Here is a 15,142-nt window from a genome sequence, read left to right on the forward strand (position 1 = left end):
TTAGGTGCTTTGGTTGGAGAAAAAGGAGGGTTTCTATTGCCATAAAGAGTGACAGTAGGACCCCTCATGGAATAGTGGGCTACAAAGAGTTACAGTCTTGGGAACCCACAGAGGCGATTTTTCTGCTCAGTGTTTTAGGGTCTCTTTGAGTGATAATTGATTACATGGCAGTTCATTAGTTGCTTCAGAATCAGTTCCTACTCATGACCGCCCCGTGTAAGACAGAAAACATAAATCTAACTGTTTCTGATCGGCCTCACGGAGGTTTTAATATTGCAACCCATTTTTGTAGCCACTGTTTCAGTCAATCTTGTTAAGGATCTTTCTCATTTTTCCCTGACACTGGCTTTACCAAACACGATGTCTGCTCCAAAGGATGGATCCCTCTTTATTACAGGTCCCGAGTACATGAGATGAAGTCTTACCATCCTCATGGAGTCTTATGAATGTAATTATTCAAACACGGATTTACTAGTTTTTCTGACAGTCGATGGTTTGCTCAGTACTCTTCTCCAACCCTATCATTCAAACACATTGATTCTTGTATGAAAATTTTAATTGTGGATTAGATGTAGTTTATATATCATCATATTTTTCATGAAAGGTTACACAACATATGAAACCTCTCAAATCTTGCCTTGTTCCCCTCCTCTCCTTTCCCCTTCCCCTACGTTAACATCTGTCCACGCTCTGACTTACTACTTCACCTCCTCTCCCTTCTCCTCCATCTCTTTGTAACCATCAAAGTTGTTTGTTTGCTTTTGTGTTTGTGACAGTTACATCATCTCCTGTCAACTTGAAGGAAGGGGTGGAGTCTAGCCTGTCATCAGGTCATAGCCAATGAAGCCTGTGGGGGGGCAAGGCCTTCTCCTGAAAAATCTTGGGACTCCTGTCTTCCTCCCTGGGAGCAAGACACACACTCTCTACCTTCTCTTTTCTGCTGTTGCATCACTCAGAGAGCTGGAGGAGACACTGAGACATATGCCAGTCTGGAGATGCTTCCACTGCCACTGGTTCCACAAGACTTTCCACCCCCTGGCCTGAGATCTTCCTGCATTCCGTATCATCGTATGCACTGTGTGAGTCTAAAGAGGAATTTATGGACTCGTATCAGACCTACTGGATTTTGGACATGGACATGAACTGGACTGGTCTTGGATGTTTTCTCAATATACAATTGCACTTTTATATAAAGCCCTTTCTTATACATGTATGAGTATCAATGAATTTGGTTCCTCAGTCAATCCAGACTAACACATTTTGCATGATATACTTTCTTTGGGTTTTTTTTTCCCAAAGCGTGACAGTGAGCCCATAAAGTATTTGTCCTTTTGTGATTGAATAACTCCACTCCACACAATGTCCTAAAACTTCATCCAGTTCATGATACACATATAAATTATTTTAGTTCCTTAATTGCCAAACTGATGGAAACTAGGACAAAGAGCACTCATTTGCTGAGTGATCACAAACCCATTCTTCAGACCACGTTCCATGGACCTGAGGGTGGGCTGGCGGCAGCGCTCATCGGTGCTCTGATAGGAGTTCTAAAGCACATCCTGTGATATCTCTGGTCACTGCAGCACCCTCCTCCCCAGCACCACAGAGAATCTCAAGGAGACCTTTGACTGACTGCCACATTGGCTATCCTGATGCCACTATACTGCACTCATTGCAATAAATCTGTTGTACCTACAATGAAGGATCAGCAGGACGTATATGCAGAGCTGGGCTCTCCCCCATTTTCTAGGAAATTGGTGGATCCTGCACTGACAGAAATGACCCCAATATGTCTTTCTTTTTAAATGATTTTATTTGTTGTTGTTGAGAACATACGCAGGAAACACATATTAATCCCAGGAATGCCTGCACATACAATTCAATTACCCAGAAAGCCGGCCTTCCGTGAGTCTGCGACCATCCTTGCCCTTCTCTCTTGAGATGTGCCTTCTATATTTACATAAACTCCCTGTCCCCAAGTTTCTTAGCTAGTCCACAAAAAGTTCCTGCTGTCAGTGTGATTCCACAGGGGTTCTTCAAAGAACACAGAGCTCAACACAACTCACTTCTCCAATTAAGTTGAACGGTTGAAGACATGTTTCCTTTACCTGTATTTTCACTTTGGTCTGTGTCTCAGGTGTGGAGCCCCAGGGCAGGCAGAGCCTTAAGGGATTTTATCTACAGAAGTGACCAGATGGGGCTGCACTGAGGACATCAGGGGAAGAGCCCTTGTGGTCCCCAGTAGTATTGAGGACTGACCTATATACATGTGGAGCTCCTCCTTGCTTCCAGCACTGCCTTCTGGTTGACAGTCCCTGTGTTATTCCAGAGGCTGGAGGGACAGAGAGCCATCTCACACACATCTGTGCCCTGCGTAGATGCAGCGTCTCCCAGCGCAGGGCAACTTTTCCAGTCTCCTTCCAATTCTTCCTCCTGTTCGGGGATTCAGGGCTCTACGTCTAGGTGGTGAGTCACAGCTGGGATGCTCTCTGTGCTCCTTCTGCCTCTCCTCTGGCAGCTTCCCACTCCAGTGCTCACAATGAGTTCTTTTGAATGTGAGTTTTCATGCAGCCCAGTGTCTACCGGGACGGGGACCTGGTGCTCGGGGGCTTTTTCCCCCTTTACATGTTGACACACGACTCAGAACTACACCGCAAATTGTTCATGACCCGTCCAAAAGAAATGAAACTTTTCTGGTAAATTGTGTGTGTGTGTGTGTGTGTGTGTGTGTGTGTGTGTGTGTGTGTGTGTGTGTGTGTGTAGAGAGAGAGAGAGAAGGAAATTATGTTGAGATTTTCCCCATAATGATGGTTTTCCATGCCCCTTTCTTTCCCAAGATTGTAGCTTACCTTTAAGTCTGCTCTGATTCGTGGCGACCTTCTGTGCAGCAGAGTAAAACACTACGCAGACCTGCACCAGCTCCGTGCTCTTGCTAGGCCTGTGCCCGTTGTTGCAGCCACTGTCTCAGCCTAGAGGGTTTCTTGGATTTTCACTGACCCTGGTGTTCCTTTTGTTTGTTGTTTCAATCACCACTACTCTGCCTTCCTTGCTTTTTCCCTACTGGTATATTTTTCTTCTGAGTGAAGAAGAAAATAAAGATCTTTTCATTTTGACTGGCTTGCAATAATCACTATTACTGATTTTCTTCAGGAAAGCTTATGTTGCCACATTCTATCGAAAATGTCATAAAATTTCCCTGGCCAACCCCCGAATCATTGCCTTAAAATGGATTGTGGTGCCTGTAAGTTATAGCACTGTTTTTAGTATCCTAAATAAAACCATGTATGGCAACCAGAGACCCACCCTTCCATACAAGGGACCCCAAATTCATCTTATTCCTGACTCAGGATATGGGAGATGATCGACATGCTGACTTACAGAGATTAGGCTGGGATTTAGCGCTGAAGGAAAGTCTCATGAACAAAATATCACATCCAAATGGAAACCTTGTGATAATTTCTCCTTTGGAGAGACCAGTCATTCAAATCCCTTCTCAGAGGGACCATTCCTCGGCATGCTTACAGAGGGCATTTCTGTTTCTAAAACCTACTGCATCGTCCATGACAGAAAAGCAACATGCTGGGCAAAGTTAAGATAAGAAAAGGACATCAGAAATTCCAAAGGTTTTGAGTTGTTTCCTTAGGACACCAGGGCAGAAGTTTTTGGCTCTGTGTAAACTTCAAATAAATTTATGGGGAATAAATGTCCCTGTGACAGGTAGCTGCGAGACACTCCAGCAAATTGTCAGACCCAAAGGGAAATTCTTGTTGGGTGTAAGGCATGTCACATTGCTGTACGTGTAGAACTTGTTAGAACAGTGGATGGTGGTGTACATTTTTATGCAGGAACGTTCTGAGGATACCTTTGTCTAGTCAAATTGTCCTACCTCCAACCTTTCCCTACTTGCTTTGCTCTCCTAACTGGCTTCATGGAATGCATCACAATGGTTTGCTTTCTCTAACTGTACCTTTTTACAACCTTAACCTACTGTACGTTGACATATGATAAAATATATATGGGAGTTATTTCCTGTTAAGGGACTTTGTTAATAGCCCTCCCCATGGGACTCACAAGTTCTTACCAATAACTGCCTTTAAGAAACTGATCACTCCTCCCTTTCTAGGGTGGTAGAGTCTGGTCCTTCTGGGGTTTCAGGAACATCATGCCCACAGCTTCAGATCTTACACTATTATTGGCTACAACTTAATCTGCACTGAATTAATTGGGGGGTACAAAATGCCCCAAATGCTCTCCTTGGCTTGGGAGAGGCAAACTTTGAAGACGGTGCATGTTTGCTCAATAAAATGAGTCACCCCAGTTGTTTACTTCCCAGTAAATATGACAGTTATATTGACACTAGACTTCTGTCCCATAAGTGTACATTACCACAAGGAAAAAGTCAGAATGTGATATGAGAATTGCCAAAATTTGCCACAGGGACATGATTGGAACACGTTATTGGAAAATTGTTGCACACGGACTTGTTCAGCACGGGGCTCTCACACACCTTCCATTTGTAAAAAACACAATATCTGTGCAGCACCATAAAAGGAAGCATGTGCATGATTTGAAGTGTACAACTTGATTTTTCTCCTCAAAGTTATTTTCTCTTGGCCTTGAACAGGTTTAATGAAAGAGTCTATAGTTATGTGTTGGGCTTTCTCTTTGCCATCGAGGAGATTAATAGGCATCCCCACCTGCTTCCCAACATGTCCCTGGGTTTCCGGCTCTACAACACTTATCCCAGCGATGTTAGCACCCTAAAGAGCACCCTGGACTGGCTCTCAGAAGGTGAGCCCCCCATACCTAATTACACCTGCCAGAAACACACGAAGAGCATGGCTGTGACTGTCACTCTCTCCTCCGAGTTCTCAATGCAGACTGGGGCCCTGCTGGAGCTCTACAGGACACCACAGGTATGGTTCTTGGGGGGATGGAATTTTCCTTCTCCAGTGCTGTTCTTCCACCACGTCAGTGAGAGGCAAAAGGGACACCGCTACTGCAGATTGTTCCTGGATGTGTTGGATTTGTTATTTCAGATTAGGAACTGGGAAAGGGATGAATCAGCCAGAAAATATTGTTGCTTCAGGATCTGTGCCATGACAGCTTCTAGAAATTCTGTTCTTCAAATTGTCTCAAAGGTGGAAAGTATTATGGAATAGGCAAACCTAAAGCCTTCCCAAAGTTCAGGGAAGAATTCCATGATGATATAATTATTTCAATGAATTTTGGAAACACACTATTTATTCTATCTTTAATTTTAAGCAGGTATATCTAAACATGTGTTTTTGACATTTGGACTTTGTCTTAGCTCCCTGGGGTTGCAGCAACAAACACTCAGAGCGAATGGTTTTCAGGAATAGATATTTGTTTTCTCACCATAGAGTCTAAAAGTATGAATTCTGCACACTGACTTGAGAAAGGTTACCTTTGTTATGTTAGTGGGGTGTCATGTGTTATGTAAATGGAATGCCTTTCTATGCCTACTTTATTGTGTATTTTTATCAAAATCAGCCTTGAGTTTTATTTGAATGCCTTTCCTACCTTAACTGGTATGCTTATATATTTCCTTTTGTTCATTTCATGGTGAATTACATTGTTTTTCTAGCATTGGACAAGCCTAACATATTTTGTATAAATCCTACTGGCATATGACATATTATTTTTGACATTTTGTTGAATTCTGATGGCTACGATAGATATTGTTGAAATTTTGTAACTACATAAATAAAACATACTGTTCTGGAGTGTTCTCTTCTGCCAATGTCTTTGCCTGGTTTTAGTATCAGAGTTCTACTCACTTCAGGAGTTGTCTGTGCTTTCTACATTCTGGGCTGGTTGTGTAAAAGTGGTGCCAACTCTTCTCAAAATGCCTGCCAAAATTCTCCAACGAAATTGTCTAGCCCTGGTCTTTTATTTCCTTTTTAAAAATTCTTATTGGAGTTCTTAATGATGTAATCTATATCTTCTCTCTTAGGACTGTTAATGTTTCTCAGATCAGACTGTGTTAATTGAGATAGATAGTGTGTGTAGAAGTCTCTCCATTATTTCTAGCTTTTCAAATTTGTTGGTGTATAGGTCTTTATAATTTTGTGTAGTTACCTTTTTTTAGTTTTGGTTGTTTCTGTAGTGATTCAACTATTTTATTTCTCATTTGTTACATTTAGAGCGTCCCCTTTTTTTCCTTTGCTAAATTTTCCAGTGCTTTGTTGATTTTGTTAATCCTTTCAAAGAATCAACTTCTTTTTTATTTTTTCCTTTTCTTTTTTTACATTTTATTAGGGACTCATACCACTCCCATCACAATCCATACATATACATACATCAATTGTATAAAGCACATCCATCCATTCCCTGCCCCGATCAAGAATCAACTTCTTGTCTTCTTGATTTTCTTTATTGTTTATCCATTCTGCTTGTTTCTGATATTGATAGGTAAATGTAACCCACTTATATTCCGTGTTGACATTGATAGGTACAATTGTGTTGCTGTGATTTTGCCCTCTGGTAGGTGGCGTTAGTGGTTTTTGTTCTGCATGATTCTCTGTGCTGTGTTCATTTTCTTTGTGCATTTCCTTGTAAGTTTTCTTCACTCTCTTTGCTTTTAATTTACTCTGAGTAGTACTTGTAGTTTTCCTCTCTTTAATTCTGATTAAGGTGCATTAGCTTCTTTGATATTAACCTTTTATCTTGTCTGGATTTTAGATTATCCAAACAACTTCCCCTCCTTTCTCCTGTTATGTAGTCACTCTATTTCCTCCACTACTCTGTTGAATTCCTCACAGAATGTGATTTCTGATTCCTTATTGTCCTTGTTGTAGTTTTGTTTCACTTTAGTGTTCTTTCAACTTCCTGAATCGCTGTATTTCCCTCTGTCATGATATTCAGGATATTTTCTTGCAGGGATTCACAGAACTCCTGTGGCTGTTATGCTTCTTCTAGTTCTGTAATGTTTATCAAGCATAACCTGTGGCTTTTGAAGGTGTCCCATATTATTCTTCAGCTTTCTTCAGATTATTTTGTTCTTTTTATAGATTTTTCTTGTAGCTCTGTTTCATGAGATTTTTTTTCAAGACACCAAATTGGGCTTTCCTTGCTTCCATTGTACTGCTTTGCCCTTTCAAAACGTTATGCGGGCCTTATATATGAATGTCCATATTCTGAATATTTAGTTAAGGTTGATGTATAATTTCCAATTTTTCATTTGTATTCTCAGCTGTCTCTTTTAGTGTTTTCCTGAGTTCTTCTATTTTCTCTTGCTGTTTTGTTTGTTTGTTTGTTTGTTTGTTTCTGTAGCTCTCTCAATCTTTTCATCCATCATTGAAAGCAGCTGAACATTATAGTTGTGAACTCCGTTCTGGGTCATTTGAATGTCTTTTATTCCCCCAGGAAAATCCCGTGAGTCTGTTCTTTTGCCACTTCCTCGTGTATGCTCCCTCATTTCTTCTGAGTTGTAATTTTATATTTGGGATTCTAGTTTGTGGATCCAGTGGTGTTGGAGTGGGTAATGTTCCCTGAGCAGTAGTTGTAGCTTTTGAACTTTTGGTGGTGGGTGGGTCATGTCTTGATAGACTATTCCAAGAAGAGATTGTTAGTGAATAACAACAACAAAAAATCAATAACACAAGGACACACACAAAAAAAAACAGAATCAAACACACACATACTCACAGTAGAAAAGGAAACACAAACAGATTCAAAACAACTACAGAAAGTAAACATGAAAAAAATCCAGGAAAACACTGAATCCTAAAACCAGACATGGCTGTCACTTTTGGTTAGGGCCAAATGCCTACATCATTAAAAATTGTAGGCCAAGGACAGAAGTAGCCTCTTCTCAAGGTAAAATGACTGCTAATAGAAGAAATGACTAACAAATGGACGAAAACCCCAGTCCATTCTCTTACCATCAAAATATGTCTGCCCCAGTGCAGGTTTGGGAGTTTATGTCTTTCTTTGAACTGACAGTCATAGGTGGGCTGAATGTCACAATGCAGCACCTATAGCTGCCAACAAACCAGTAGATACCCAAGAAGACAGGGTAGTCAGTGAATCCCATCCTCTTGTTCTCTACGTCCCTCTGTGTGTTCCCATCAGTTCCTCCCTCCCTCAGAGTGCACTCACCTCCCGACATGTGAAGGAGGGGTGCAATGGTCCTCTGTGGGATTAGAGGAGCTCTCCACTAATTCCCCTTTCAAAGGACTGGGATGGGAGCAAGGGAGTGGGTCACAGCTTGCTCTCTCCCAGTGCACTGGTTTGGAGGCTTCTGTGCAATAGGAGGGGCTGGTAGGTGGGCAGTTGGCCCACTGAGAATTTTCCACCTTTCTCTGTTTCCTTGCATGAGATTCTCCCTTCAATTTCCCAGTTGGTATCTGTCCATTCATCTCTTCTACCTGTAAGACTGAGACCTCTACGTTGTAGCTGCTGCTTCCTTCTATATCCACATGAGGTGGATGTAGAGTATCTGCCTAAGCTGTCATGTTTTAACTAACATTTTTAAATTCTTTACAAAGAGTAACAGGCTTCAAGCTTAGAAGGAGGCAATGACGGGGTGCCATTAGGTCAGCTTTCAGAGATGTGAAGACTGAAACGGCAGGTTATTCCATTTGTAGAAAACCATGTAGCTACTCACAACTAAGTCAGGCCTTGGAATCCATTGATCTGACTCAGAATATTGCTTCTCACCCACTGGGCACCCTTCAGGAATATAACTGGCAGCTACGGGAGCTGAGTGATGCACGGATTAAGCGCTCACAGTTGGAACTCACCAACTGCTCTGTGAGAGAGAGACTTGGAGATCTGCCCCTGTCAACAGTCAGCCTTGAGACCACCACCACCACCACCCACCCCCCGAGCGGTTTCACTCTTTCCTAAAGATCACTGGGAGTCAGGATCCACTCAAAGGCTCCCCACCACAACCCTGAGCAGATACAGTCCCTGGCAAACTGCTCCCCAAAGGTCTCAACGCCGAAACCCCTGTGGAGCGCAGCTGGGCTCTGCACCCTTGGGGGAACTCTCATGTGTTTCTGTAATTCTCTTGTTAACTCTGCTTTCAGCAACCCACATGGAAGATCTCTCTCTCTCTTTTGATTCAGATATTCTGTGGCTCTTTTGATCCTTTGTTGAGAAATAAAGACCAGCTTTCCTCCCTCTATCAGATGGCTCCCAGCCACACTTCTCTGGCTTCCGGCATGGTCTCCTTATTAGTTTATTTTGAGTGGACCTGGGTCACTATCTTAGTGTCAGATGATGCAAAATGTGAGCAGTTTCTTTGGGACCTTAGAAGAAAAATGGCCATCAAAGGTGTCTGCATGGCACTTCTGGAAAAGGTTTCTGTGACAAAGAAAATGAACAAGCCAAAAGATTGGATCTTCCATCTCAGAGTATTAGACTCATCTGCGAATGTGGTCCTTGTTTATGGTGACACAAGTATATTAAATGCTATGAGCCTTGCAGCAGACTGTCACTTCACAGCCCACAAGCTGTGGATCACTGCATGCCAGTGGGAAGAGCTTGACTTGCCACTTTCTTTCTTCTTAAATACTTTTCATGGGACTCTTACCTTTGTACGCCAGAGTTCAGAGATACCTGGTTTTAAGCACTTTTTAAGAACAGTGAATCCTTCCAAGTACCCAGAAGATTTTTTTCCTTGGAAAATTATGGCTTGGCATTTTTAATTACTCCTTTGCAGGAACTGTATGTGGGAAAATTTTTGAGAGTCCAACCAATGCCTCCTTGGAGTCTCTGTATAAAACTTATACAGACATGACAAGGAGGAAATCCATAGAGTATCTTTACAACACTGTACACCTGGTGGCCCACGCTCTCCATGAAATGATTGTTCTGGAAGGAGAAGAAACGGGGTCTCTGACTGAAGCCAGACTCCCTGTGCGTCCCCTCTGGCAGGTAAACCTTCTTCTTACATTTGCTTTACATTCATGGCTTGTTAGATTCTGAACGTTATTTTATTGAGTTACAAAATTCTGATCAGACCTTTAATAGCTAAATTAATCTTGAAGAATAGGGTAGGTCTCATACTTTCTAAGATACTAAAACCTATTTATATCAAACATACCTAACATTTCAAAACATACTAAAAAGCTACGGTAGTTGAAAGATTAATGGTTTAAAATTTGGAGAAAATAAAACTATGCCCATAAAGATTTAGAGCATCAGACACTCTATAGGGTTGCTACAATCCTGAATCGACTTGATCTCAGTGGATTTAGTTTCTGTTTTTCTTTGGTTTTAGGGAAGAGGTTCTCAACCTATGGGTTGTGACCCCTTGGTGGGGGGTCAAATGACCCTTCCACAGAGGTCACCCAATTCATAGTAGTATCAAAATGACAGTGATGAAGTAGCAACAAAAATAATTTTATGGTTGTGGGTCACCACAACATGAGGAACTGTATTAAAGGGTCGCGGCATCAGGAAGGTTGAGAACCAGTTTTAGGGGGAAAGAGGGGGTATTGCTATAGTAATGGACTTATAGACCAATGGAATAGAATTGAAACTCCAGACATAAATGCATACCTCTTTGGTCAACTGATTTTTGACACAGCATCTTTCTGTGCATTTGAAGAAGCTCTCCAACAACCCTCAAGCGCACCAATGGTCAGGGTTTCAGTCACAACCATCCCTAAACTAGTCGTCAGAAATGCGTTTTATCGGACAGCTTAAGCTAATGAATAACCTTTGGGGCACAGGGGCCAGAAATGATTGGATTTCTTGTAACCTACTAGCCTAAAAATTGGTCCTTCAAAATCAAACAGCAACACCATGAAAGGGAAAAAGGATAGGGTAAGAACAGCCAAGAAAATCCCATTCTTGTTGTAAGGTGCTACTGAGTTAGTTCTGATTTATGGCAACCCTACGTAGAACAGAATGAAACCCCACCCAGTCTGGGCCATCCCCACACTCGTTGTTATTCTTGAGCCCTTTGGGGCAGCGCCTGTGTCAATAATCTTGTTGAAGAGCATCCTCTCTTTCACTGCCCTGCGACTTCACTACGCATGATGACCTTCTCCAGGGAGACGGTTTCTCCTGACAGCAAGTCCAAAGTAAGTGAGATGAAATCTCAGGATCCTTGGCTCTAAGGAGCATTCCAGGTGTATTTCTTAAGAGACATCTGTTTGCTCTTTGGCCGATCTATAGTATTGTCCAAATTCTTGGCCGTACCGTAATTTAAATTCATTGATAATTTATTTAATGTCCTACTTTCATATGCATATGAGGTGATTGAAAATAATCGTCACTTGGTTGGGTACACCTTAGTCCTCATGCCTTTGTTTTTCAACACTTTAAAGAAGCCTTGTGCAGCAGATCGACACGTGCAATACAACATTTGTTCTCTTGGCTGCTGCTGAAGCCTGTCCACCTTGGAGGCCCTACTGGCATTTGAAATATTGCTGACATAGCTTCCAGCAGCACAGTAACACAATAGCCACCACTGTAGGAAAATATGACAGGCAATCACGAAGAAAACCCCATGGAGCATTTAAAATCTGTAATACTTAGGGTTATGCATGAGAAATTGCTTGACGGCTGTGAAATTGAGTTGGGTTGTTTCCTGGGGCAGGAAACACTTTGGACAATCAGAATACATACCATATTCAGTAGTTGGGGAGGAAAAAAGAGGGGGATCTGAATGAATATTCTGCCTCCAATGTCCTTGCACCTCTCATTTCATAAAAATGCTTTTCTTCCAGCTCCACCAATTCCTAAAACACACGGAACTGGAAAACAGCACTGGAGAACATGTCTCACTGCAAGAAAACAGACATGAGATGTCACGATATGACATTTTAAATTACCTGAATTTCCCTGAAGGTTTTTAACTTCATGTGAAAGTAGGAGAGCTTGTTTCCCAGGGCCTACATGGTCAAAGATTGATTATCCAAGAGAAGCTGATAGAATGGGCTGTTGGATTCGAAGAGGTTAGATGAATTTTTCAATTACATCCCAAAGAAGAGAACAGACATGAGAATAACTGCGTAAACACATAAATCACTACAAAAATATATAGTAGTTTATCATTTGTTCATGGTAGTGATAAAGGATTTTGAAGAATATTTTCATTAAGGTGATCGCATATTTTACAGAGCGCAATTGCTCAATAGTGGTTCCTGGTTGTAATCCTTACAGAAGCAGGTGATAAAGTCTTTTGGGGGTCATCACTGGGGGGGGGGGTTAGGACTGAGTGAATGCAGTCATCAACATTGGTCAGAATCAATTTGAGGGAGATATATTTCTATCTTCCTCAAATTGATTCTGACCAATGAACTGATTTTAAAACATACTTTACTAACTGCTCAGATAAGCAGAAAGAGTATTTATTGAAAAGAAAATAGAAAATGTTAAAAATAAGAACAAATTTAAATGGATCTTAAATGAGATCAAATGATAGAGTGCTGCCTTTTAATCTAACTGCACCTACAATAACCCACTTTTCAATTGAGTTTTTCTCTGTTATCCTTTGTCAATGTTGCTAATATTTTTGTTGCTATTGTTTGCTCGTCTTTGAATGTTTCTCTGTACATGGAATCCAGAATTGTTACATTTGTTGAGGCAATACCTGGATGAAGGGTTTCTTGGGGAGATGGAAGCGGAGGTTGGGTTGAAATGGGGATCTAATAACAATGAGTAATATAATGAAGAAAATGATGGTGATGATTGTATAACTATTCTTGTTATGATTGAACTCTTAAATTGCATTGTTTGTGAATAAAAAGCCAATGAAAACTGTTGGGGGGCGGGAACTAAAGAAAATAACCCCATGAAGAAAAACCACGAAAAGAGTATTTACTGAATGTGGTGGAAAGTTTGCTGTTTGAGATGCACAACAAGCAAAAACACAAAACCTGAAACTTGTTGCTGTGGAGTTAATTCTGACTCAGGGCTGTACCACATGACAGAGCAGGCCAACAAGGACCAACGTGGACCAACTGGGACCAATAGCAACCAACAGGGTTTTGTTAACTTGAATCTTTACAGAAGCAGACTTCTCACACTCTGTGCTGCTGCTAGCTGGAGTCCAACAGCCAAACTTTCTTAGCTGAGCACAAACCACGCAGGGTCCACTGTGCAGAGAAACAGGGCAGGACATATTCTGGTGACCTAGAGTTTTCATAACTTGTACACACTTTTGAAACTGGCTTTTCTCATTTTCCCCAACACACAAGAAGTATTCCATTTGACTTGCATTAACAGGACGGATCCACATATTGTTTTGACCTACCGGTGTGCATCCATTATGGTAAAATTTCAAAAGTAAGGTGTGAGGCATTGAAAACGATGCTGAGAAGCCCTTGTGGTGCAGATGTTAAGCACTTGACGGCTGCCTGAAAGGTTCGTAGTTGGAACCTATTGGAGCTGTAAGAGAAGAGAGCCTGTGGTTTGCTTATGCAAAGATTACAGTCTTGAAACCCAAATAGGCAATTGGACTTTATCTTCAAGAGTCATTGAGTCAGGATCACTAGGGACATTACCAGTGTGGACCAATAGGGACATTATCAGTCTGGATCACTAGGCACATTACGAGTGTGGATCAATAGGGCCATCACGAGTCAGGATCACTTGACAACAACAAAATGTTATTCAACATCAATTAGAAACAACAGAACAATATTATTACCTGATAAGATACCACTCATTTGTACTATATTAGTGAACTATTATCAATAATTATTTTCTTTCAGACTCCCCACTCTGTGTGTAGCAAGAGCTGCAGCCGGGGATTCATGAAAATTCCTCAGGAAGGGCAGTCTTCCTGCTGCTTTGATTGTATTTTGTGTCCAGAAAGAGGAATATCTAACGAAACAGTTAGGAACAGACAAAATGCCACAATCGATTTCTGTAACTTCTTATGAGCCTTTCCTCGGGAGCAAAAACAGTTAAGCACTCAACTCACTTCTCAACCCACCAAGAGGTGTCTAAAAATAAAGGCCTGTTGATCTGCTTCCAGAGATCAAAGACACAGAACAACCGAAGGAACACAGTTCTGCCCTGCACTTCTGGGCATGCCATTAGTTCAGTTGTCTCACAGACTACAAATAACTCCTTTGACAAGTCACAACGTTTCATGAACAGCTGATACATGGGATTTTAAAAATCAGAGTTGTCGTGTGGATATAGAGAAGAGAAAATTAAAACAAAACAAAGAACCTTTTACATGACCTCCCTGAAATTTAAAAAATGTCACTTTTACCACGGGTTCATATTCCCTCTTGCTTTCCTCTCTAGATAGCAATCAATGTATGGAGTGCCCCCAAAGTGAGTATCCCAACATGGAGAGGACTCGCTGCCTACCCAAGACTGTGACCTTCCTGGCTTATGAAGACCCACTGGGGATGGCTCTGTTGCACAGCTCTGTGTTTCTCTGTCATCACGGCCATGGTTTTGTGGGTGTTTGTGAAGTACCGAGACTCCCCCATAGTCAAGGCCAACAACCTCACCCTCAGCTCTGTCCTCCTCCTCTCCCTCCTCCTCTGCTTCCTCTGCTCCTTACTCTTCATCGGCCGTCCAAACGCAGTCACCTGCATCCTCAGCAACATCTCCTTCGCAGTCATATTCACTGTGGCTGTTTCCACTGTTTTGGCCAAAACCATCACTGTGATTCTGGCCTTCAAGGTCTTGAGACCGGGAAGAATTATGAGGCAGCTGCTGGTGTCTGGGGTTGTAAACCTGGTGGTTCCCATCTGTTCCCTTATCCAATTGATTATTTGTGGCATCTGGATGGGAACCTCTCCCCCTTTCATTGACATAGACTCATCCTCTGAACCCAGGAGCATCATCGTTGAGTGCAACAAGGGCTCTGTCTCTACCTTCTACTGTGTCCTGGGATACCTGGGATTCCTGGCCCTGGGAGTCTTTTCCTTGGCTTACCTGGCCAGAAACCTGCCTGACACCTTCAATGAGGCCAAGTTCCTGATGTTCAGCATGCTGGTGTTCTGCAGTGTCTGGGTGACCTTCCTCCCTGTCTACAACAGCTCTCAGGGCAAGGTCATGGTGGCTGTGGAGATCTTCTCCATCTTGGCCTCCAGCCTGGGGCTTCTAGGCTGCATCTTTGCCCCAAAGTGCTATGTTATCTTCCTAAGGCCAGATACAAGCGCATCGAAAAGATTGAGGAATAAAACATATTTGA

General features: G+C 42.0%; 1 protein-coding gene across 1 annotated transcript in view; it reads left to right on the forward strand.

Annotated features, from left to right (window-relative positions):
• LOC142430157 (vomeronasal type-2 receptor 116-like) overlaps positions 1 to 14,319 on the forward strand; it is a 38,141-nt gene extending 23,822 nt beyond the window's left edge. The window contains exons 10-11 of the mRNA XM_075535167.1: positions 4,625 to 4,916; positions 14,242 to 14,319. Coding sequence (XP_075391282.1) covers positions 4,625 to 4,916; positions 14,242 to 14,319 — 370 coding nt within the window. The remainder of the gene's footprint in view (positions 1 to 4,624; positions 4,917 to 14,241) is intronic.
• The last annotated feature ends 823 nt before the right edge of the window (positions 14,320 to 15,142 follow it).

The sequence above is a fragment of the Tenrec ecaudatus genome, chromosome 1 (assembly GCF_050624435.1).
Source record: "Tenrec ecaudatus isolate mTenEca1 chromosome 1, mTenEca1.hap1, whole genome shotgun sequence".
NCBI lineage: Eukaryota > Metazoa > Chordata > Mammalia > Afrosoricida > Tenrecidae > Tenrec > Tenrec ecaudatus.